A 25,308-nucleotide genomic window follows, 5' to 3' on the forward strand; every position below is an offset into this window, starting at 1 on the left:
GATTTGTTCTAAGAAAGTTTCAATTTTAATTTACCCCTTTTTACATATACACATTTATGCATATGTATATGTATGTACATATGGCAACTTAAAAGAAATTAATTATTAGAGGTTGCTCCCAGTGTTAAACATTTAACTAATGTAGATCTGTCTGTGTCACTGAGAGGTTAAATGATTTCCTAGGGTCAGAATGACAGTGTTTCTCAGAGTGAGACTTGAACTCCAGTCTTTCTAATTCTCAATACAACTTTATAAATATCATGCCATACTGCTGCGTGTGTGTGTGTGATATCTATAGATCCATGTCTGTCTGTCTGTCTATATCTATATATTTCTAGATCTATAGATCTTTCTATGTAGTTTCATTTTTCTCCTGCATGATCGCTAGCCTCCTCCAGTAAGAAGACTAGTGCCTTCCATTCAATGATGAACATACTCACACCTGGTTATACATTGTACATCTCAATGATTCTCAACCTCAAAAGATCATCATCCAAACCCCACCGCCCATCCCCCACCACCCATTTGCTTATTCTCGTCCTCTTCAGCCCTCCAGACTTGAAGTCTTATCCAAATGCTACTTCCTTCTGCTCTGCATTCTGGAATGCTTGTTCCATAGGCAACAATTCAGGGCTCCCTTTTGTCTCTTATTGTGCCCTACCAAGCCTCAGCTTTGGATCATTCGCATCACCCAGAACCTTCGGTCCTATGTACTTGTTGCTGTACAAAGGCAGAGAAAATCACACAACTGCTCCGTGGGTCTACTACAGATTGGCGTTACATAGCCTCAACTGGGCTCTTACTGCTGCCAGGCAATATTTCTATACTTCTCTTATCAACTCATTATCCTACCTTCATAGCGGCTCTTCCAAACATTTTCATCCCTCTTCAGACCTCTCATGGCTGTCCTTCTCCCCTCCCTCTGTGCTGAGAATCTTATCTCATATTTTACAGAAAAAAATTGAGGCCATTTGCCATGAGCTCCCTCCTGTTCTTTCTTCCTTATTTCCTTTTATTCAAATGCCTTCTGCCACTATCTCCTTTTTTGTGGTTCATTCGTTTCAGTCATGTCTGACTTAGTGACCCTATTTGGCGTTTTCTTGGAAACTTGGATACTGGGGTGGTTTGCCATTTCCTTCTCCAGCTCATTTTACAGCTGAAAAACTGAGGCAAACGGGGGTAAGTGGCTTGCCCAGAGTAGCATAGCTAGTAAATGTCTTGGATTTGAAAAAGGAGGATCATTCTTCCTGACTTGAGGCCTGGTACTCTATCCGCTATCTGTCCTCCTTTACCCTTGTCTCATATGATGAGGTGATCTTATATCTTACCAGGATAAACCCCTCTACCTCCTCAATTGGGGCAGCTAGGTGGCACAGTGGATAGAGCACTAGGCTTGGAATCAGGAAGACACATCCTCATGAGTTCAGATCCAGCCTGAAATACTTCCAAGCTGTGTGATCCTGGGCAACTCATTTAACCATTTGCCTCAGTTTCTCATCTATAAAATGAGCTGGAGAAGGAACTGGTAAACCATTCCAGTATCTTTGCCAAGAAAATCCCAAAAGGAGTCACGAAGAGTTGGACACGACTGAAAGTACACAACAACAAAAACCTGTTCAGATGATCCCATTCCATCCCATCTCCTCTAACGATTACCACTTCTGTCATCCTGACTCACTTATCTTCAGTCTCTCCCTGTCTGCTGGCTTCTTCCCCACTGCCTACAAACATATCCATCTCCCCCATCCTAAACAAAAAAAACCACTCTCACTCAGTCATTCTTCCACTGCCAACTATTATCCTATATCTATTTCAGTCCTTTAGAACTGCATTCCTCAAAAAGTCTACAAAAGGTGCCTCCACTATCTCTTCTCTCACTCTCTTCTTAAGCCCTTTCAGTCTGGCTTCCAGCCTCATCTTTCCACAGAAACTCTTATCTCCAAAGTTACCAGTGATTTTCTCTTAATGCCCCCTGCCCCCCACACACACCCAAAATGCTCCCCCTCCCTGTCTCTGCTTACTGGCTTGCCTGGTTTTCTTGAAGTCCCAACTAAATCCCATCTTCTACGGGAAGTCTTTCTAAATCCTTAATTCTAGTGCCTTCCCTCATTTAATCCCCCCCCCCCAATTTTTCCTTTATATACTTTATTTGTACTTGGTTGTTTGCTTGTTATCTCCCCTACCAGACTGTGACCTATGGACAGGGAACAATCTTTTGCATCTTTTTGTATCCCCACCATTTATGTAGCACAGTGCCTGGCACATAATACGCCCTTAATAACTGCTTATTATTGTGATGGGCTAGATGGATGTAGTTTATATACATACCAATTTTTTTTGCACCATATCTATGACTTCGGCGGTATGGGGAACTTCCTTGAGAAAACTACTCCCATTGGGTCTCCACTGCTGAGGTAACTTTGCTGCCTAGGGGCAATGAGAGGCTAACTCACCTGAAAGCATTGTTCAGACCATATGTATCAGTTAGGACTTGAACGGAGGTCTTCCATTTGTACCATGCTATCTGTGTGTCTTTGTCTCTGTCTGTACAGATTTTCTCCAAGAAAGGCTGTGATCATTTAGGTGCGTATGTATTTTTATGCTTCAGAGAAGTTTGTCAGAGGTGGGACTTGAATCCAAGCCTTTCACATTTGGGCTGGATTACTATAAACTGTGCCACACTATACAACCCAAAGTGCTTTTCTGTATTATATTAACAGATACCCAAAGAGTCATGACTTGGACTTAGGAAGACCAGGGTTCAAGTCCTATCTTTGACGCATACTGATCTTGTCACCCCAGATATGTCCGTTAACTGCTCTTAATATAAAAAATAGTACAGGGGCAGCTAGGTGACGCAGAGCACCAGCCCTAGAGTCAGGAGAGACTTGAATTCAAATCCAGCCTCAGACACTTACTAGCTGTGTGACCCTGAGCAAGTTATTTAACTGGAGAGGCCTCCAAAAAAAAAAAACACCACACACAAAAAAGGTACACGCCTTAGCTGATCACAGCCTTTCCTATATAAAATCCATATTTAAGTATTCTTTTAAGAATACTTCTAAATCTTTATAATTTACAGGCCGAGGGAGATTTTGGCAGTAGTACATTATCATGTGATAGTCAATAAGCCATTGGTAAACAAAGTTTTAAAAAGTAAGAATTTTAACTCATAGTTATAGGACTATGAGCTTCTTCCCTTCTCTCATTACCTTGATGGAAATTTGAAGACCATCCTGTGATACCCTTACAGAACCACTCAACAGATAGGGAGGGATAATAGCTCCTCCTAACTTAGTATACAGCTGAATTTTAAAAGGAGGAACTTGTCCCTGCTGAGGCTGTTAGGAATTTTCTTTTAATCCATTTTCATAAGTGGCAAAGATCAGTTGTAGCTAGCTATGTAATTTGCTGGATTTCCTGAGTGTGGGGAAAAGACTGGATCAGAACGTTTAAGAGGTTTGGAAAACACATTGATAAAAGAAGACCACTTTCCCTAGTGCATTAGATATTATAATTATGTATTGGTTACAAGCTGTTGACATAGAGTTAGGTTTGATTTAAAGGAGGGAAAAAAAGGACTGTGGATATTCCTGCTATTTATTGATACGCTGAGTCCATTAAGCTAAATTATAGAGCAAATTTCACCATGACAGCAACATTTGGGTTGCTCTAGTTAAGAATCTGTCAACATTACCATAAGACCTTTTCTTTTTAAGAATTTATTACTGGCAATTTTAAAAAATATGCTTTCAGATGGAATTTAATCCTAGCCTACTCTTGCAGTGTTCACTTGTCCCTCAAAGAGGGTTGACGTGCTTGCATTTAGCAAAATTGTTCTTTATTACATGATTATACTGTGGGCCAAATCATATCCCTGAAAAATGTAACAACTAATTATACTAGAAACCTAAGATAACAATCTATTTTTTTAACCTAACCCTGTGATTTCGTTTTGTGTAGGAAACTGTATACTAATGAAGACTGGCAAATGCTGAGCTATTTAGCAGTTCATCTGGGGGCATGAAGTGCCAAGGGCCATACATTCATTATATGTCAAAAACAGAACTTGAACCCAGGTCTTCCTTACTTTGAGACTACCTCTCTGTCCACTGTGTCATCTCATTTCTCAGCAGAATCTCTTACTATAATAAAGAGAGCCACCTTGGGCCACTCTTGGGATCATCATGAAGATGATCTCGGTTCAAATTCCATTTTTGTCAGTTACTTTTTAATCTTAGGAAAGTCCTTTAAACTCTTTGAGCTTCAGGTAACTCTTTAAGACCATAAAGTGTAGGTAGGTTTTTATTGGTGCTGCTCAGTCATGGTTCCCACACTGATGTAGTCACGAGTCTTTGACTATTGATATGTGATAATAATAGTTCACCTCTCTGTGGTACTTTCTCCACAGTGACCCCTGTGAGGTTGTATAAGTATTTTTGTAGATAGCCTCTATGTTCCTGGCGTCTTGCTTAGTAAATGTTGGAGCTGCTCTTTGCAGTATGCCACCCTGCCCAAGTTTTTTGCATATTAGACCTGTCCCTCAATACTAGCATTATAAAAGCATCCAACCCATCTTTAATACAATGAATTAATTTTATCAGTATTCTTAACAATTGAATGACATTTATACTTTCCTGTTTTATTCTTAGTTGATATAGTTTTATAATAGAGATTTGATTTTAAAATATTCTGTACTAAGGATTTTGAAATTAAGCTTACCTCATTTGAATGAGTGATGCCTTTGAAAATTCAGAATGTATAGATGAACAAATTGGAAGGTGAACATTACTTCACTAAATATGCATTTCCCCACCTTTTTTAACCTTTTACTCCCTCCTATCCCTACCCCCCCTAGAAAAATGCCTAAGTCTTTTTGGGTTTTGAGGAGATAGAGCTGTAAGAATCTAGCTCTTAAATTACTTTCTAAGCTATAGCCTCAAACTCAGGTCCTCCATCTTCAAGGCCCCAGCCTGGTGTGCCAGGCCCGACACCTTCAGTTAAAAGCTCCTTTTGATCTTCTTAGGCTGGCGTTCTGCCTGTGATCAATTCATTTACATACAGACTACCCAGGGACTTTGGATGAAATCTGAACTCTATCCCCTGACATTCAAGGCCCTCCAGCATTTGGCCCCAATCTTATCTCCCACTACCCCAGACTGAGCTTTCCCTCCCTCCTTCCTTTCTTCCTTCCTCCCTTCCTACTTTCCTTCCTTCCTTCCTTCCTTCCTTCCTTCCTTCCTTCATTCCTTTCTTCCTTTCGTCCTTCCTCCTTTCCTTCCTTCCTTCTTTCCTTCCTTCCTTCCTTCCTTCCTTCCTCCCTCCTTCACTTCCTTCCTACCTGTTTTCCTACCTTTCTATCTTTCTTTGCTATTGCTGTTCATACCTTGTGCTACCTGGAACATCCTTATTTTCATTTGATCAATCTCTGTCCTTTGAAAGCCCAGCTGTAATGTTTTTTTCTTCTTCTCCTGTGAAGTATATTCCTTGAATCATGCCCCACCAGCCAGAAGTAATATCTCCGTCCTCCGAATGACCATAGTATTCAGTGTCTCTCTCATTAATTCACATTTTGCTTTGCAGTAAAAATTATGTGTTAAAAACTTAGCCCTAGCACAGTATCTTGATAGTGGCAAATCCTTATAAAGAAATGTGAGGGAGGGAGGGAGGGAGGGAGGGAGGGAGGAAGGAAGGAAGGAAGGAAGGAAGGAAGGAAGGAAGGAAAGAAGGAAGGAAGGAAGGAAAATAGCATTAATAGTAATAGCGCTTTTCTATAGTGCTTACTAGGTGCCAGGCAATGAGCTAAACCTTTTACGATTGTTATGTCACTTAATCCTCACAACAACCCTGAAAGGTAAGTGATATTATGATGTCCATTTTACAGTTGAGGAAACTGAGGAAAACAGAGGTGAAGTTACTTCCTTAGGATCACATAGCTGCTATGTTAGTGTCTGAGGCTGGGTTTGACTACAGACTCTATCTATCCACTGAGCCACCTAGCTGCTTCTAGGAGGTAGTGTGGTATATTGGAAAATTCATTGGACTAGAAATCAGGCGGCTTGAGTTCTAGTACTGTGTAGGTCACTTACTAGTTTTGTGATGTTGGATGAGTCACTTAACCTTGTTGAGCTCAGCTTTCCTTATCTGCAAAATGAGGGAGTATGCTTGATGATCCCTAAGGCTCCGTCCAAATTTAGGATTTTATGATCTATGTTCTTCACTCAAAAATGGTAAGAAGCTTTATGTTTATTATGCATCATGAATATGGAATACAGTGGGTCTTGTACAGCAGCGGTGTCTCCCTCCCCACACTTACCGTATAAATAGTGGTAGTTTGTGATTTTCCAAGTCAATTAGAGGCTTGCATGGATCCATTTCTATTTGAGTTTGACATCTCTATTGTACAGTGCCTTTCAAATAATAGATACTCAATAGGTAACTGTTCTTTGATTGATTGAACCTCCTTTATTTGTTGAGAAGATTCAGAAGGCATACATGCAAACTTTCTTTACATATTGGAATGAGTAATGTAACAGAAAGGAAAGAGGTTTGGGAGTGGTCAGATCACAAGCAGCTGTTCTAGGTGCTAGTCAGTGTTACCTGTGTGACAGATTGCCAGTCTTTGGTCCAGGATGTAGCACCTCGAAGGTCTCTTTATATCCCCTAGAAATTAGGACCTTCTTAGCAATTATCATCATTATCATAATAGCTGGCATTTATATGCATAGCTCTGAAGTTTTGCAAAGTGCTTTACATATGTTATTTCATTTGATCCGCAGAAGAGCCCTTTGAGGTAGGTACTATTTTATCTCCATTTTGCAGATGAGGAAACTGAGGCTGAGAAAGATTAAGTGACTTGCCCAGGGTCACACAGCTAGAAAATGTGCCTGAGGCAGGAAAATGAGACCTAGATAGTGAATGCATTTTAAATATCCTGCACTTAGAGTTTGTGTATCTAGCTTCCAGTTACCCAGTTAGTTTTATTCTTAAACTTACCTGACCAGGAAGTCAGTGCTTTCATTTAATGTCAAGAGAAAAAACAACTTGTACACGTGGCTTAAGATTTGGCCTCTGTTCACTCTAGCCCCAGTTTTATACCTGTTTATAGTTAGAGTCCAATTAATATTAAGGGAGCTCATTTGAAACTAAGATTCAGAAAATCATTCAGATGAGAAAAGATATTTCATCAGAGACTTGCAAGATTATATGGCCTATTTGTTAATACTGCTTACAAAGGTGTTGAGCTGTTAAGTTCTAAATGTTCATTTACTAATAAATGTGTCCTCAGTTACTAAGATTGGCATCTCATTTTATTTGGTACATTATGGTCATGTAAAAATAATGTCTCTTTTCAGCCTTTCCAAATCGCCAGTTTTTAATCTTGTGAGCTGGGCCACTGTCCATTCCTTTCTTTCACACATGAGTAAAGCGAGACAAATATAGGTTATATTTCTTAGACAATAATATTTACTCTTGGTCATAACTGAAAGGCTTAAGAAGTAGAAAGGCCTTATTCTGCTGTCAGTAATGCCTTCACTTCTTTTATCTACACAGAAAGGATCACATATTCCTTTAGTTTGTGTTAAGGTTTCAGGAATAGCAGTATTGTCAATAACATACTAGAGTTCTCTTCTTATCTTGAATCTTTCTGCATTTGTCAGTGGTTAAGTTCACACTTTATATCCCAGTAGAAATATTGTAACTATCAGGAGCAATTTATCCATGTGACATCTGATGGATATCTGTGTTGACCCTCTCCTCATTGCTCTCTATCACTAGCCCTGACCTCTCTCCCCCTCTCAAAATAGTTTCACATATCCAAATGCAACCTGAAAATTTTTGCTCACATGTCTGTGCTCACCTTAATCTCCACAAGCATGAGGCTAAACTCATCTATCCCACAAAACTACCTATCCCTTGCAGTGTCTCTGTTTCCATCAGTGGTCCCATTGGGAGTGGAACTCCCTTTCCCCTAGACTCGACCTCTTTTCCCCTCACCTGTGCCTTACTTATATCTACTCAGTTACCAAGATTTTTTCATTCATGATATTTCTTATGTCTGTCTTTTCCTCTTTTCCCACTGCCAGGAATGAAAATGAAACACTGGTCCTTATTACTCAGTGCCTACTCCCTACCTCTAGTCTCTCCCACACATCAAGAAGATTAATTTTCCTTAATGTACAGTCCTGATCATGTTACTCCCCTATTGAGAAACCTTCAGTGATTCCCAGTTTACATTTAGGGATATAGTCTAAACTTCTCAAACAGGTATTCAAGGCTCTTTGCAATTTGGCCCCAGCCTATCGTAATGACTTCCAACCAAGAACACTGTCATCCAGTCAGATTCATTCCCTATTCTTAACTAGATCTTGTCTATCCTTTAGTAGACAATTTAAGTCCATTCTCCTTGAAACTATCCAAGGTCCCATTCTCACTATGCCAAATAAAACCTCTTTGCTGAATTTCTCTAGCAGTTTTGATCTGTACTGTTCATATGGCACGTAACTATATGCATTCACGTACCAATGCTATGCTAATTATACTCTCCTAGATATTTGCCCTACATTGCAAAAAAGCAGTCCTATATTCTAAGATCTATGGTTATTTGAATTTATTTGCCTTCATTTTATCATTCTCCTATATCTATTCACAACTTATTATCCCCTTACCCCTTAGTATTTAATAAACTGTTCATTATATGTGACCAGATTCATAATACTAGTGTTGTGTCACATCTATAGTTCCTTTGCAGCTGGTGCTATCCCCTTCTTATCTGTTGGTGTCCTTTGATCAGACTCACATCATGGTACAGTGGAGTGGCCTTAGAAGCAGCACACCTGGGTTCTGGCTCTGCTTCTGCCCCTTACTAGATGTGACCTTGGACAATTCAGACTCTGAGCTTCAGTTTCATTTTATAGATACAGTTCATTCAAGCTGTAGACTTCTGTAATTCTTAGATTCCTTTTATTTAAACCTGACCATGCCAAACTTTAAGTAAAACAAAAAGAAGCACAGTCTGAAGTCATTGAATGAGCTTATGGCCTTCAAGGTCCTTGACTCCTTAGTATTCTAGCAGGAGAACACTCTGTGTCTTTTGTAGGGTACTTACATATAAAATCAGATGTTTGTCATAAAATATCACATTTTTCAATGCACTTCTGATATTTAGGTCCCCAAACTTAGTGGTAGTGTAGTAATAATGTTTTAAGAATGTGTTCTTCATCGTGTTCTAGCACAAGTGTAAACACTTGAGCTAGTTATAATAATAATAATGATAGCTTAAATTTACATAGCATTTACTGTGTGCCGGGCACTGTACTAAGCATTTCACAGTTATCTCATTTGATCCTCACAATAACCCTAGGAGGTAGGTGCTATTATTATCCTCATTTAACAAACGAGAAAACTGAAGCAAAGAAAAGCTTAAGTGACTTGGCCAAGGTCAACCGCTGTAAGTGTTTGAAGCCGTATTTGAACTCAGGTCTTCCAAACTCCAGGCACAGTGCTCTATCCACTGTACTGCTGATAGACAGACAGACAGATAGATATAAACATACATATGTTTTTATGTGTTCCTCTATTGTAGGACTCACAAATATTGTAAAAAAGGTACAATGAGTAAAAAATAATGAGAAAACTGATTCTTGTTAGTCCTGTTCTTACTTTTTCTCTGGTCTCTAGATAACCAATTGTATTTATATATTTTGCTATGCTTTCTCCATGTGGTCCACAGCTTGGCAGCCAATTGGTATTTTTCTTTTTCTTTTTCTTTGATAAGCCTGAAGAAATAAATATTTTTTAAATTGTTAGTCTCCACCAACTATTTATCAATGGTAGCATCAACTCATAAGTCATAGTTTGGGGACAAGAAGCTGGAACCAAGGCAACTGAAACTCCTTAGGTTTAGAATTGTAGACAAGGTGTGGTTAAGAGCTCCAAAACACTTTTATTGCAAGTCAGAGACATAAAAGCATGCCCGAATACCAGTGAATGAGGTAAAAAATATGTCAAAAACCAGGCATCCTGGTAGAAAGTAGGAACATCCAAATGTTAAAGGGTATAAGCGATCAGATGTCAGGATTTAGTGGATTTACGTTAACTAATGGGGAAAGAGTGAAGTGGACAGGAACATGGATGTGTGAGATTAGTGCCAGGCAATGTTCTCTGGCTTTAGCCGGAGACTTCTGTATGTTTCCTGCTAGAATAAGAACTAGTTCTCAACACGACTAGCCTAAGGCACAGGGACAGAAACAGGTAAAAGGCTAGGGAAAGTGTCAGATATTGGTGAGGTCCATAATATCTTTTTGAGCCTTGATTCCATTACCACATCATAACATTGATCTACTTTCTAAGCGTGTACCTCAGATTATAAATGTCTCTAAAACATATTTTAATTAAACATGGATTATAGGTGTTTTGGCACATAGAGTGCTAAATTTGGGAGTCAGGAAGATCTGAGTTTGAATCTTACCTCACACACTTACTAGCTTTTCGATCCTAAGCAAGTCACTTAACCTTTATGTACCTCAGTTTACTCATCCATAATATGGGAATGATAATAGCATCTGTCTCCTAGAGCGGTCGTGAGGATCAAATGAGGTAACATGTGTGTAAAGTGCTTTACAAATCTTAAAGTGTAGATAAATGCTATTTGTATCATCATTACCATTATTACCTTTAATTCAGTCAACAACCATTTATTAATGTTCTTTGTTCAAGGCAATCTATACGCTTAAAATTTCTTTTCACTTCTATTATGAGCCTGTACCCATTATGCTATTATGTTGGGTTTTGTATATTTCATTTATTTTCCAATTACATGTAAAAATTAATATTTATTTTTTTTTAAATTTGAGCTCCAAATTCTCTCCCTTCCTACCCCCTCCTCTCCCGCCCATCAAGAAGGCAAGCAGTATGCTACCGATTACACATGTAAGGTCATGCAAAATATTTTTATATTAACTATGTGTGTTGGATTTTGACTACGTGTCAAATTTCACTTTTTCTGAAGGGCTACCAAAAGAAATCTACTAACCCATGTTGTCTCTTGTGTGTATTGAAGTGGGTGGAGATAACAGTAGCTTTCAAAAATAGGAAATAAGAACAGCCAGTCTAAAATTAAATGGCACCCTTTTAAAAAAAAAATCTGATGTCGTCTATACCTTATGTCATGTTTTCTACCGAGTTATCAATTCTAACTCTCTTATATTTGTAAATGTACTTAGAGGCTAGTATGCAATGAATACAGCAAATCTAATATTCTTTTTCTTTTGGCCCTTGCACATTTCTTCTGAACTAGAAAAATATGATGGTGGTGGTGGCTATTGGTAGTTTTTCAGGAGTTGAGGAAGAGGAAAATAAATTACTTGAGAATGATAGAACCTTTTCTTACATTTTATCTGTGTTCAGAAAACTTATTCTGTCCTTTCCCCATCAGCTGCCAATGCAGTGTATTTCTTTGACCTTGTCTAATGTCTTTACTTTTATGTTTGGATAAATTGTTATAAAGTCATTTTAAATGTTTTCTTTTTTATGGTAAGGATAGGGTCATCTTAACACGACATACCATTAATAGTTAAAACATTTCACTTATGATGTTTTCTGCATATTCCTTAGGGTATGCAGCTTCTTTTTTAGTTAAAAATATAAGGTAGACAAAGGAAAGTTAAAAAAAAATTGTGTTAAAAAAATCACTGCCTTACATTTAGTTGGGATGTTCTATAATGTATGGTTTCTACATAGGAGGAAGGGCTAACAGAGGTGAGAACCTGAGGCCTCAAGGCCGTATGCGACCCTCTAGGTCCTTGGGTGAGGCCTTTTGACTGAGTCTAAGTTTTACAGAATAATTCCTTTTATTAAGGGGATTTGTTCTGTGAAGTTTGGATTCAGTCAAAGAGCTGCACTTGAGGACCCAGAAGGCCATATATGGGTTACCTAACCTCTGTGTATACTTTTAAAATTTCATCTAGTTTGCTGTTTTTTTCAGTAATCTGAATTCTATACTTTGAAGTAGTTCATTGGTCAGCATTCTACCATTTCTCTTTAGGTATGTCAGAAGGGATAAATTTGCTCAAGAATAATTTCTTTAACCCCCAATATCAACCTCAAAGTCCTAATAGTTCGCCAGTGCCACCTTTGACATTCTTTGCCAACATGGAGTACTGGCTGTCATCTTTGCATAAAGCAAGGCAGCCTGTGGTTAATTTAGCCACTATTGCTGAGCTTTTCTTAATCTCAAGGAGGAACAGAGTAAATTTTGTGAATGTTTGACTAACCTTTGATGATTAATATAAAGAAAGTGTTAAATTAAAACATCTCTGCTGTAACCTAATCCTTCGTCTGTACGTAATGAACATACACTTCTGCCTGTCACCAATCACTTTAATATTTTGTTTTACTGCCTTATTTTTAAAAAAAAAACTTAATTTTTATTTTCAGTTCCAAATTTGCTATTACTGTTTTCTTTTGCCATACACACACACACACACACACAGCCTTTATTATCTTGTACTTTCAGAGTTTTAAGGAATCAAGAGCCAAATCTCTGTAATTTTCTTAATATATAGTGTCCCAAAAGTCTTAGTGTAATTTTAAGCTGCTAAAGCTTAAAGATATTTTGAGATACTAAGGCTTACACCTGCACTAAGACTTTAGGACAATATGTATTTCACAAGTAATTAGGTGCTTAAGTATATTTTTTATTATTGTAAATTATGAATGACTTATGACCTAAAAAAATAAAGCAACAGAGAATATATTGCTGGACTTGTAGCCTGGAAGACTTTGGGTCAGATGCTGCTTCTAACACTAGCTGTGCAACCCTGGGCAAGCTGCTTAACTGCTGTATGTTTCAGGTACCTGGCTAGGACATACCTGCTACATCAGAGACCATTAATACCTCCACCCCAGTAAGCTCTACCGGCTCCTAGATCAATCGGTAAACATTTGTGAAGTGCCTACTATGTGTCAGGCACTGTGCTAATCACTGGAGATACAAACAGAAGCAAAAGGTAGTCCTTGCCGTCAAGGAGCTTACAATGTATCATTTAGAGTCCTTTCCACCCTGCCTCAAACCACCTTCTCTCTTATTGTTCCAGTTACCGTACTCCATTGTCTGGCCAGACTGTCTCCTTGTTCTTTATACATTTACATCCTTTCTCTGCACCGTTGTACTTGCTGGTTCCCCATGCCTGGAAATCCCTCTTAGGTCCCCTTTAACTTTTAGAATACATTTTTCTCTTCAGAACTTTGATCAAGCATCACCTTCTTCATGAAGCATTTCTTGATCCCTGCCTCTGTTAGTGCCCTCCCTCTCAATTTATTTTGTGTATATTTATGGCCTCCAAGTTCCTTGAGGACAGACACTGTCGTATTTTTGTATTTTTAATCCTGAGTGGCCAACATACTGTCTAGAATGTAATAGGAACTTAATAATTGATTGATCTGCCCAGTGGAGGGAGTTTCCACACCAGGAGTTCCTTACTCAGATGAAGTCACAGATGCTTCAAGTACTTCACACATGAAAACAAAGGAACTACCAAAACCTCTTATCGATAGATTTTAGTCCCTATGTAGGAACCTGCCCATTTGAAGCTATATGGACCCTATCTGCAAGTGGTCAGATTGCAGATGATTCCTTCCTAAAGGCAGAGGGGTAGGACCCACAGAGACAGTGGGCTTTGAATGATTTTAGTTTTGTAAATGTTGATCTCTGCAACTTGAACTAGTAGGTGGAACATGACAGTGACTACATAAAAAGGTGCTTGTTGGAGACCTTACTTAGGCTATGGCATATTGACTTTGAAAAAATATGGAGGGCTGGCGCAGTGGCTCATCCTTATAATCCCTGCTACTTGGAAGGCTGAGGTTGATGGATCTCATGAGCTCAGGAGTTCTGATCTACAGTGGGCTAAACTGGTCTAGTGTCTGTACTAAATCGTGCATTAATATGCTGAGTCCACCCCTAAGAATTGGTGAAGCAGCCCACGACAGAAACAGAGCAGGTCAGAGCTGTATAATCAAGTGTTACATTTCTAGCCAGGGCCAGAGAGGGAGACACCCAGTCTTTTTTGTTTTTTAAAGGTAGCTGAACTGGTTTCATAATTTTTGGGCACAGCCCATCTGGCCTAACCTCACTTTGGGATCAGTGCTAGACCTCTGATTTCATTGGTACTGAGAATTGTGGGTTTTGGAAATTCCTTCTACTAATGCAAGTTGACACTTTCTCTGCAATTTATATTCTTAGAGAGTTGCTTAGAGCACTGAGTGATTAAGTAATTTGCCCCAGGTCAGTCATTATGTGTTAAAGGTGGAACTTAAACCTGGGTTTTAGTGGCTTCAAGGCCAGTGCTCCAGCTACTAGCTGGGGCTGGCTTAAGTTTTACATATCAGTATATAATCTACTTAACTTTTTGCTTAATGCAGTTATATAAAGTGTAGTAAGACTTGGCCTTGCATCCAGTCTTCTCTTTATGTAAAATTACTTTATTACCAGTGCGCTTGTCCTAATGAGTCTCATGAGATGTTCATTTCTTTTAGAATGCCCACTTCCCCCAGGGAAACAATTAAAAAAAAAACCCAAAAGAATGGTAGAATGACTATAGTAAAACACTTTCTGTTATGACTACCAATAGTTTTTCTTAATGTTATAGTCTATACATATTAGTACTATGGCAAGTCTCTCTTCTCAGCTCTATGCCATTATCTTATAAATATCTCGGCTCTGACTTTACAATGCTGTTTATAGAATTTAATAAGGCAAATGTAATAATGCTGCCTGTGTTTTAATGCACAATCTCAATTGAGTTGACCACAAGATAAATAGAAACAGAAACGATAACTTGTTCCTACATATTCTTTTTAATAAGCATGTTATTTAGTTGATCAGCTTCCTGCAATGATGCCTTCTATCCCACTCTCCAAGACAAATTGGCTAATGCTTTCTCAAGCTTTTACTCTGGGAGTATTGGTTCCCTGAAGATCTCTCTGTATTAAACTTCTAGAAAATTTTAACTTCTGTTTTAGGCTAAGTAGAGAAATATGACTATGAAGGACGTAAGAAAGGTGAAGGCATTATCGAATTCACATTGCATTATTTCAGAATGGAACTTTTTGGCTTGCTGTTTACAAGGTAATGAGCAAGAGGCAAGACCTCTGACACGACAAAAGCACACTTTTGCATTTAATTTCTGGCATGTGCCTTTTTGGAAAAAGAAACATACGTGTGAAACACCATCAATGAATCAAATGTACATTCATTTTTTGATACACTTGTATGCTTAAGCCCACAAAAGAAAACTGTTTTTGGTGGGTTTTTTTTTTTAAGTTCATGCCTCGATTGGAAGTAAAATCACTTGTCATGCCAGCTAGCAGTTGCAAAATGCAAACCTTCATTCTGTAACTGCCTATTTCTCATTTGGTTCTGACATATTAAAAAGCATATAATTAATGGTTGACATTAGTAATTAACATTAACTTTATGGTGCTTAATATGCCATCATTCATCCATCAAATAACCGAGGTGCATTAATGTCTTGGCATAAAGGTTTTAATTATATGAAACGGTCCTTCAGTTTTCATATGGAATATTTGAAAGAAGCCCAAAATGTATTAACAAAAAAAAAAAAGGAAAAAAGATTTCTATAAGCATTTGTTGAGAATGAGTGCTTATTTTTATTTCTCCTTAGGAGTGTGTACCAGCAGTCATGCAGGGAACTTCCAGGGGAGAATGCAGGCCTGAGTGTGCCAGCCTCATCGGTGGCTAAAGAGCACCACCTGGCTGCAATTGCCCGTGCACTCTGGAGAAATTTCTTTCCTTTCCTCAAGAGCCAGAGAATGTCACAGACGGTGCCTGTCCCTCAGCTTGCAGATACAGCTGCAGGTCAGCATTCATCCTTTATTTACTGTTGACTATTTACTTTCCTCCTTGCAGGCTGCTGTTGTTTTGTCAGTGTATTCTTGTCTCCACTAAGTTTCTTACTGCTGTAGCCATTTGAATGTTAAAACATTTTGACAACCACAAAAACGGAGCTGCCTATTTTAATAGGATCCTTTTATTTTTATCCAGCTATGATTTATTAGAGACAAGGCTTGTTTTTGCCTGAAATGAAAGAGGTATTATTAGTAGTATTGGTAAAACTACTACTGATAGCAACAATTCACATTTATGTAGGGTTTTAAAGGTTTATAAAAACACCTTTCTCACAACATCCCAAAGCTGCTCTTCTTCATCTGAAGATTTTTATATTTAAAAGAACAGTTTGATAGGTATCTCATGTTGTTTTCAGAAAGTATCATTGCTGTGAAAGCAAATGATTTTTACAGTTGAATTGCATAAGTCTGTACCCAGGCTTAAGCAGGTTATTTTGCATGAAAAGCTGTTCTGCATGGAACGTAGAGGAGTAGAAATAACATTTGTTCTTAGTCAAACTGAGAATCTCAGTTTGACAACTTATGTGATCTTGGGCAAGTCACTCCATGGGCCTCAGTTTCCTCATTTGTAAAAAGAGGAGGTTGGACTAGATGATCCTGAAGTTACTTTCTGCTCTAAATTCATGATCCTATATTCATGTAGCACCTGAAATAATTAACAAGAATACCAATCAAACTTTAAGAAGGTGGTAAGGTGGTAGTAGCAGTAGCAGTAGTAGTAGTGGTGGTGGTGGTGGTGGTGGTAGTAATACTAGTAGTGACATTGTACAACCCTCCCACACCTAAATCCAATTCACTTGGCAAGTCATAGCATCACCTTCCTGATGTTATGGTCCTCTTTAACAACAAGGAAAACAACAACTTGTGTGTAGTAGGAGTTGTCCCATTGGGGACCCAACTGGCCAATTCCAGTTGGGCAACACAGCTCTTCCTCCATTCTTTTTCCTTCCTTCCCTCCTTCCTTCCTTCCTTTCTTCCTTCCCCTCACTTCTCTCCCTCTCCCTCCCTCCCTCCCTTCCTCCTCTCCCTCTGTCCACAATGAGTATCATACGCTTACCTGCCAGTGCTCTACCCAAAGGAAAGTAAATTTTGATTACTGAAACCTGGACAGCTATCTTGGGGGTTAAGAGCTAGATTTCTTTCTTAAGGACCATGCCTTAAACCCAAATCACTCTGGCTCTCACTGGCCAATAATGGGTCCTAGTCCAAGTCTCACTTGGTCATTGTTTGGAGCTGATGTAATTTACACTGATGTATTTACACTCAGAGTGAATGTAACTCCTGATTGTTTCCATTTTGGCCAGAAACCCTGAGGGTCTTTCTGTCCCAGATTGATTTTTTTTTTAAACTAGGTAAAACAGGCCATTCTTTGCTTAATTTCTGGTAGCCTTAATGACTGAGTGGCTGTTGCCTCCCTCAGACTGAGACCTGGGAAGACCTTTACTTAAAAAGGCCAAGGTCTCCCATTGCATCCAGGGCCATCTTCAGTCACCCTAATCTGTATTCTGCCACTGGACTGAAATGGCTGCCAAGGAGAAAGTGAGGCTGGTGACTTTGCACAGCCCTCCCTTACTTAAATTCAATTCACTTACAAGTCATGGCATTGCCTTCCTGATGTCATGGTCCTCTTTGAGAAGGAAGGACAAGCAACAAGAAGTAGTAGTGGTAGTAGAAGAACAAAGTGATGAATAAAAATGTTGGCATGATAATCCCATATTATATTTATTAGATTTTATCACATAAAATTTTGGTTTTTAAAATTGTAAGCACACAAATAAAATTAAATAAACTGGAGTATATTCTCAAATAAAGCATAAAAACTTGAGCTGCTTACATTTTAACTAGAACAATGATAAAGATATAAATTTTAAAAACTTAATTGTTTATTTTGTTCCTACTTCTAAAGCCATCCATAACATTTTAAAAATTATTCTTTTATTTTTGATTTGATTTATTTTTATTTTCATTTAAACATATTAGTTGCGGGTTTCAGTTTCTTTTTGGTTTGCCAGAAGCTTAAATATTTTTGAAATGAAACACATTTTAGAAAACAGTAGCTAGAATTTGTTTTTTACCCCGATATAAATAAACAAAGATGAATTACAAGCTCCTTCAATTGAAGAATAAAAAATCTGAGAGTTCCTGAGCTCTTGTGTCATTTTCCTAATTGTATTTTAGAATAGATTTTAATAAGGTAATGGTATCATGCTATGGAGGCACTTATAAAAATAAATATCACACTTAGTCCAATAGAACTATTTACAAATCAGCCATTACCAGGCTCTTCGAGTCTTTTCTCCTTAGTTGAAGACCTATGTCCTCATTCCTTACTGTTCCACGTACTTTACATACCTTCATCAATTTTTGCATTATACTAGTCTATGCAATAATACAGCCTAGGTTCTAGTGGATTGGGATACTGATCAATCCATCAGTCAATAAGTATTTATTATATCCCTGCTATGTTCTAGGTACCATCCAGAGTAATGAGGATGTAAATAGAAGACTTAATGGAGAGTTGAAGAGAAAGAATACTTAAAGGCATTTAAAAAGAATATGCCGTTAGACACAAATTAATATAGTGTAAGCCGGGCAAAAGGGCAAAGGGGTGTTGAGTTGGATAGGGCCAGTTACAGAATAGTAATTCCTGAAGGAAATGAATTTGAGGTTGGCATTTTGGGTTTTTTTTAAGACAGTATAATACAAAGTATCCCAAACAGTTTTAGGGGAGCCTGTGTTGTGAGTAGAGATAAATGACGTTTGTGAAAGAGGAAGGCCCATTGTGAAAGGCTTGTCTCAGTAATTCAGATTTGAGGGAACCTGATAAACACAATCTTTGAATGGTTTATTTTCTAGACATAATGGAAAAGATGTAAATGACACTGCAGAAATCAGACAATAAGACAGTCAGCTATTGGATTAGAGCCACTGGAGGATAATAATGTTTTCTTCCATTATGCTGCATGTAAAAAAAAAAAACTATTAAAATTGTATTTACTTATCACCATCAATGGTAACTTTTAAGAAGAAAGGAAGTGATCATCAAAACTTTTTTTTAATAGCACCAAGAATTTCTCTTTATTTTAAATCTAGGTTTTACTTGTTTGGCTTTGGACATGTCCAGAACAGCTCCCTCAGACCTTCAGCCTCAGCCAGTGATATCAATGATGCATTTATTTGGGTGGGATGATATGATTTGGCCACAGCTTGTATCTCGATATTTAAGTCATCTTATATCAAACAAGTAAGTACTTTTCACTTCCTATTCCAATCATATACTACAATTGAATCCCATGGTAGATTAATTGGGATAGGAAAAAAATTATTGATATCTTTTGTTTTTACATCATCTTCATTTATATATATCCCTCACGCCTCCCTGTCCAAAGAGATATCTCATATAGCAATGAAAAAGGAAGGGTAATCAAGTAAAACTGGTTCAGTAAAACTATCCAAGTCTGGCTGTAAATTTATACATCCGTAGTCCCTCACCTCTGCAAAGAAGGGAAGGAAATATATTTTGTTAAATCTTCTTTTGGCCCAGACTTGCTCCTGAATATACAGCATTTTTTTTGGTGGTTCTTTCTATCTACATTGCTAAATTGTTGTAGTCCTTATGTGTGGTCCCTTGATGGTTGTACAGAATTCACTTTGTCTCAATTCATGTAAATCTCCTTCAGTTTCTCTGTGTTCTTCATGTTCATGATTTCTCATAGTGCAGTATTAATCCATTATGTCAGTGAGTCAGTGAGTATCTACTTCTCTCTCCACCCCTCGGGTCTTTGCTATTACAAAAAAAAAAGTCAATATTTGTATTTATCTTGAGGCTTTCTTTCTGTCTCTATCCTTCTTGGGTTATATTCCTAGCCAGGTGGCTCAAAGGATGTGGACATTTGAATCATTTTCTTAGCATAATTCCAAACTGTTTCCCAGAATGGTTGTATCAATTTGTAGCTCCACTACCATAAAATGTGAATTAAAAAAGAATATCTTTCATTCCTGTTATCATCTAATTCTCATATATCTAAAGTTGAAAAGGACCTTAGAAGACATGTAGTTCAGCTTCCCAGTTTTTCAGATGAGGAAGCTGAAGTCAGAGAGGTGAAGTAATCTGCTAGATGGTCACACAGATATTAAGTGGCAGAGCTAGGATTTGAACCCAGAACCTCTGATTTAAAAATTAGTTTGTTTCTTCATGAACCATGTAATATTAATACCTGGAGGATAGACAGAAATATATCTTATAGCATGAAGCTTCTAAAAATTCTAAAATTTTCTTGGGACTGCCTTGTTCTTAGCTCAGATCCAGCAGAGTGGGTTTGCTACCCATAGAAAAAAAAAATTGGACTCTTCCACATTGAGTTATTGCACATATTTCACATATCACATAGCTGATTTTCATAAGAAAATTAAACCCAAAGAAGCTTAATACTGGGTTTGTGTTTTCAATTTAAGGGCTGTATATAATCTCATACTCCTTTACTGTGTGACATCTCTGTTTTGAGCCTAGTTTGTTCTAGCTGCAATGAGGAAGTTGTTTTATGTATCCTCTAAGGTCCATTCTGCTCTAAAATTTTGTCATTTTGCCTGATATCTAGGCTCTCTGGAATGCAGGAGATGAGCAGGTTCTCCAGATCTGTTGTTTCATTTACCTAGGGAGTTCTGATTAAGAAAGAAAACTCCCCCAATGCAAATCAGCTACTGTTCTACAGTCTTAGAGAATTGCCTTGAGCATTGAGAGGTTAAGTCAATCAGTGAGCATTTATAAGTCAATAGTCCAGAATCACACAGTCAGTATGAGTTAGAGGTAGGACTGGAATTCCGGACTTCTGACTCTGAGGTTGCTCCAGTTCAGATATCTCTGCCTCATCTACATGTTAACTCTAATTTATAGAAATGTTTGGTTTTTTATTATTATTCAGAAAGAGTATTATTCTCCCTTTCCATAAAAGTATGAAATAAGGCTTTTTTACCAAAATTATTAGAAGAATCACAACTCTGAAAAAAACTGATTTGTGTGCGTAAAATTCTTGTTTATAATTTTAAGCATCTTAAAAGTCAACTTAGAGAATCATATCTAGAACTCTGTGGATCTGTATAAAGGAAACTAATGATTATAATTCAGTCTTATATACCATGAAAGGAGTTAGCACTTTGCTTTGCAGTTTTCTAATGCATTGATCATGTGATGTAATGTATTTTAATTATCTTTGTGTTTTAGCTTCCTTTGAGACTATAAAAACCATGAAGGCATGTACTTTGTCTTAGCTAAACTTTATGTCTCCCCTAACACCTAGCGCAGTGTTATACTTTGTTTAGGAGTTTTGTACCAAATGTACCGTGATAGGTGGGTGAAGATAGCTTACTTTCTCTGTCTAATATATTTGTAGCATTTGATATTTTAACCTTATTTACCTGTCTAGAGGCCAGCAACTCATGACCTTGCGCTCTTCCATCTAATTCCCTTTTCTCTTTGCTTCCCCTCTTTTGAGTTCAGGGAGTGAGGCCCAGACTAGAACTGAAGAACTAAACAACCCAAGACTCCCTCATCCCTGCCCCCTTCATGGTTGCCCATTGATACCTGCACTAAGTGGCACTGCCTGGTGCTTTGAGGGTATTTTTTTTTAATTATTGTGAAAGTGAAACATGAGTGTGCTTTTTAATAAGTAAGAGGAAGGACAAAGAATATACTTCTGCAATATCAGGTAAATATCAGGTAATATCACGTACCTCAGTGAAATAAAATGCCATGGTGACCCAGACTCAGATCCAACTCCAAAGAACTCAGTCACCCCAAGAAAAATTTCAGTAAAACAATCTATTCTTAGAAAGTCTAATATCGTAATGATTTACAAACAGGGTTGGACTTTCTCCAAAAACAGGTCAAGCAGATCATTATTTGCCAAAAATGGATGGATGCCCTAGGCATAACAATTTATTGTTCATCTCCCACTAATATGGCTGCCCATCTCATCATCCACCCATGCAGTACAGACTAGCTTACTGTGCATTTGAGCTCTGGACTAATTTGCTATTCTTTGTGACTTATTTTTATCAGAATAAATGGTACTGAAAAAAGGGAATTTTATAAGTGTTAAATGATGCTGACTTTTTACTTTAATGTGTCTCTTTCTTACTCTTCTCTACTCCCTTTCTACTCACTTATATTAAGAGCCTCTGTTCCCTTCTTTAATGGTGTAGTAGAGTGAACTCTGGATTGGGAATCAGAAGCCCTATGTTCAAGTTTCACTGTGCCTGTTACTACAAAGCTATATTGTGCATATGCACATCTTTGGGCAAATTCATCTCTTACTCTCATTTTCCTCATTTGTTAAAGGAAGAGGTCAGGTTAGATCATAGATTTCCTGTAAGACCTGTTCTAACTCTCACATGCTCTGACTGTAGTCTTATAGATCTTTCCTCCTCATAGTTTTCTTATTACAGTGCATTCAGTTTTATAAACCCTTCTCTTCATTTGTAATTCCATTTCCCCCTCACCTTTCCATAAGTATAAACTCTCTACAAACATGGATTGAGAGAGAGAAAGACCTTTCAAAAATTGCATGGCATTTTATGCAATAGGAGAGTTTTTATATTTTGGTAAAATGTCATTTTATAGATGTCTATAAATGCTCATTCTCTAAATGCTGTTTTGTGATGTCTTTGTTAATGTGCCCTGCACATGGTAGGTGCTCAATAAGAGCTTATTGAATAGGAGTATAAACACAAAAAAAATCTTTTGCTTTATTAATACATGTGTTTAATAAGTGTGTTTTCTTTGTTGTTATTTTGCTGTTTGTGTGTGTATATTTTTGTAAATTTTAACCTTTTTCATCAGGACTCTATCTGAGACACTTTCCCATTCAGGCTGCACATCGTTTCAAGCCTTCACTATACGATCATGGATCCGCTGTGTTTTGCAAATGCACATGAAAGACCTCTCTGAGCCCAATGGCATTTTGGTTGGTATAGATGCTGAACAAACTGTTGGTAAGTATTCTGGGGGACACTTTTGATTCTGTATTGTTGGGTGTGTTTAAAATTCTCAGCTAATTGCATCAACTAATATAAAAGATATAGAGATTGATTTGTAATTAGGTATGAATATAAACAGAATTATATTCCCCTCTGCTGCCTGTTCTCTTTCTTGATGTTTTGCCTGCACCATACATGACAAATTTCTCTCATACAAAGATAAAAGAGCTTGTTTCCTTGGAAGCAAAGAACAAAAACTTGCTCCTGAGGAGACAAGCTTTTTTTTTTCTCCCTGAAGAAACTGATCAGAAAAAAAGTGAAAATCTGAAGTAAATAACTAGACATCACACTGTGAACTCCCTAAAAAGAAAAATACCCAATTATGAATAATTCTTTCCCATTTTATATTAGATATTTTGCCTTTCTTCTACTTCTCCATTATTCACTGAGTGATACTTGTACTGTTTTTTTATCTCTTACATACAGTCTAGTTGTCTATAGGACATATCTTCTCCTGAAGCTATTGTTTATGCCCATTTTGTAAATTGCAGGAAGGCCAGACTGAAAAAATTCTCCAAATTTACTTTGATAACTTATTACACTAGTTGGCTTTACATGAATAAATTTTTGTGCTAGAATGTTTCACAAGTACATGACTTCTTTGAATAAAGCCTTTGCTTAGTGAAAGAAACTTAATTCAAAGTCTTTGAATTTTGTGGAAATTTGAATTTAAAAAGAAAGACAGCTTCATGAATGAAGTATAGTACATTTCCTGCTATATTGTCTTTTTAAACAGAAAAAGAGTACATGGAACAGTTGGCTGAACTGACAAGGTTGCTATTTCAGCTTCCAGAAGTAAAGAATATTCTCTCAAAGGCTCAAGTTGAACATTTAGCCATCACACAAGACCCTCCAAAAGCACTTGTCCTATTCCTTGAGGTACTGTGCATTTATCAGCATAATTATATATCTCAGTTAAAGTGATGTGCAAGAAAACATGACGTATTCTTGAAAAGTTGCGTGTGATGTGAATTTCTGTAAATCTTGTCATGTGTTTTGCATTGGTTTCTATTGTAATATTGAAGATAAGCTCCCAGTGGAAAAAATTTGGACTAAAGACATAAAATAATTCCATGCAAGAAGGCAGTAAACTTTTAAAAATAACATTAAATGGAAAATAGTAAAGCACTGAAGTAATAACTCTGCTCCTTAGTTTAACCTCAGAATCCATGTGGTGGGACTGTCTTATAGATTAAACTTGCCTTAAAATAAGACTTTTTGGCATGCTAGTGACAAAATTCATTTGCATAAGACCTAAGGCAATGCCATTTTATAAGTTGATACAATATGTTAATTATGAGGTTTTAAGATACTTAAAGTTAACCTCAAAGTACGAATACTGCTGCAATACAGCATATTGTGCCAGAAATTAATTTGCTTTGGAAAAGGAGCTATGTCTAGCCTTTAGAATTTAGTCTATGGCTTTATCTCTTTTCCAAGACAAACATTTCCTTTCAAAACCTCATGTTTTAAACCGTTAATTCCCTACTAAGGTGCTGTGTGCATGCTTAACAGCTTTTCATGCAATGTAACCTTCTTGAGCCTATATGTGGTCATTTGTAGGTGGCACATCTAGTGGATTTACAGCTAGCATCAAGCTAGGAGGTATAATTGACATAACACAGGCAAGATGCAAAACAGTTCTCAATGGGATAGATTGTTGCACTGAGTATAAGTTTAAAAAAATTTTAAATTAAAAAATAATGTCAAGTTCAAGGTGGAAGGGATATGGTTAGATAGTTATTGGTCTGAAAGAGACTTCAGAGTTTTAATGGACTGCAGCCTTAAGATAAGGCAACAGTGACATGGGCACAAAAAAGGCTAACTAAGTTTCATTAAAATATAAACAGAATACAGGATTAAGTATTAATAGTACTGGTGCCTAGTTTGTTTGGCGTCCTGCATTTTAGCAAGGACAATGGCAAGCCAACCAGAGTGGAGCGACCAGGATGATGAAGACTTGAGATCTTGCTATCTGAAGATTACTTTTAGAGCAAGGGATGATTACCTTGGAGAAGTGGAATAAGATACCTATCTTAGCTGTCTTCAGGTATTTGAAGAATTGTCATTTGGAAGAAGGATTAACTTGTTTATTCTAGTCTTAGAGGACAGAATTGGAATAAGGTTTAAAAATTTTAGAGAGGCAGATTATGGCTTAAGATAAGGAAATATTTCCTAATTATCAGAGCTATCCAAAAGTGAAATAAGTTGCGATGGATGAGGTAGGGAGGTCCTATTGATGAAAGGTCTCTAAGAAAAAGGTAATTGATACTTGTATTATAGAAGTACAAACTATAGGTAACTGTATTGTGGGGCTTCTTTGTTATCTCGCTAACTGGCTCA

At 37.4% G+C, this 25,308-nt stretch overlaps 1 protein-coding gene across 1 annotated transcript in view; it reads left to right on the plus strand.

Annotated features, from left to right (window-relative positions):
- MMS22L (MMS22 like, DNA repair protein) overlaps positions 1-25,308 on the plus strand; it is a 166,168-nt gene that overhangs the window by 101,582 nt on the left and 39,278 nt on the right. The window contains exons 15-18 of the mRNA XM_036767929.1: positions 15,687-15,880; positions 19,024-19,174; positions 22,769-22,920; positions 23,702-23,844. Coding sequence (XP_036623824.1) covers positions 15,687-15,880; positions 19,024-19,174; positions 22,769-22,920; positions 23,702-23,844 — 640 coding nt within the window. The remainder of the gene's footprint in view (positions 1-15,686; positions 15,881-19,023; positions 19,175-22,768; positions 22,921-23,701; positions 23,845-25,308) is intronic.

Source organism: Trichosurus vulpecula, chromosome 7 (assembly GCF_011100635.1).
Source record: "Trichosurus vulpecula isolate mTriVul1 chromosome 7, mTriVul1.pri, whole genome shotgun sequence".
Classification (NCBI taxonomy): domain Eukaryota; kingdom Metazoa; phylum Chordata; class Mammalia; order Diprotodontia; family Phalangeridae; genus Trichosurus; species Trichosurus vulpecula.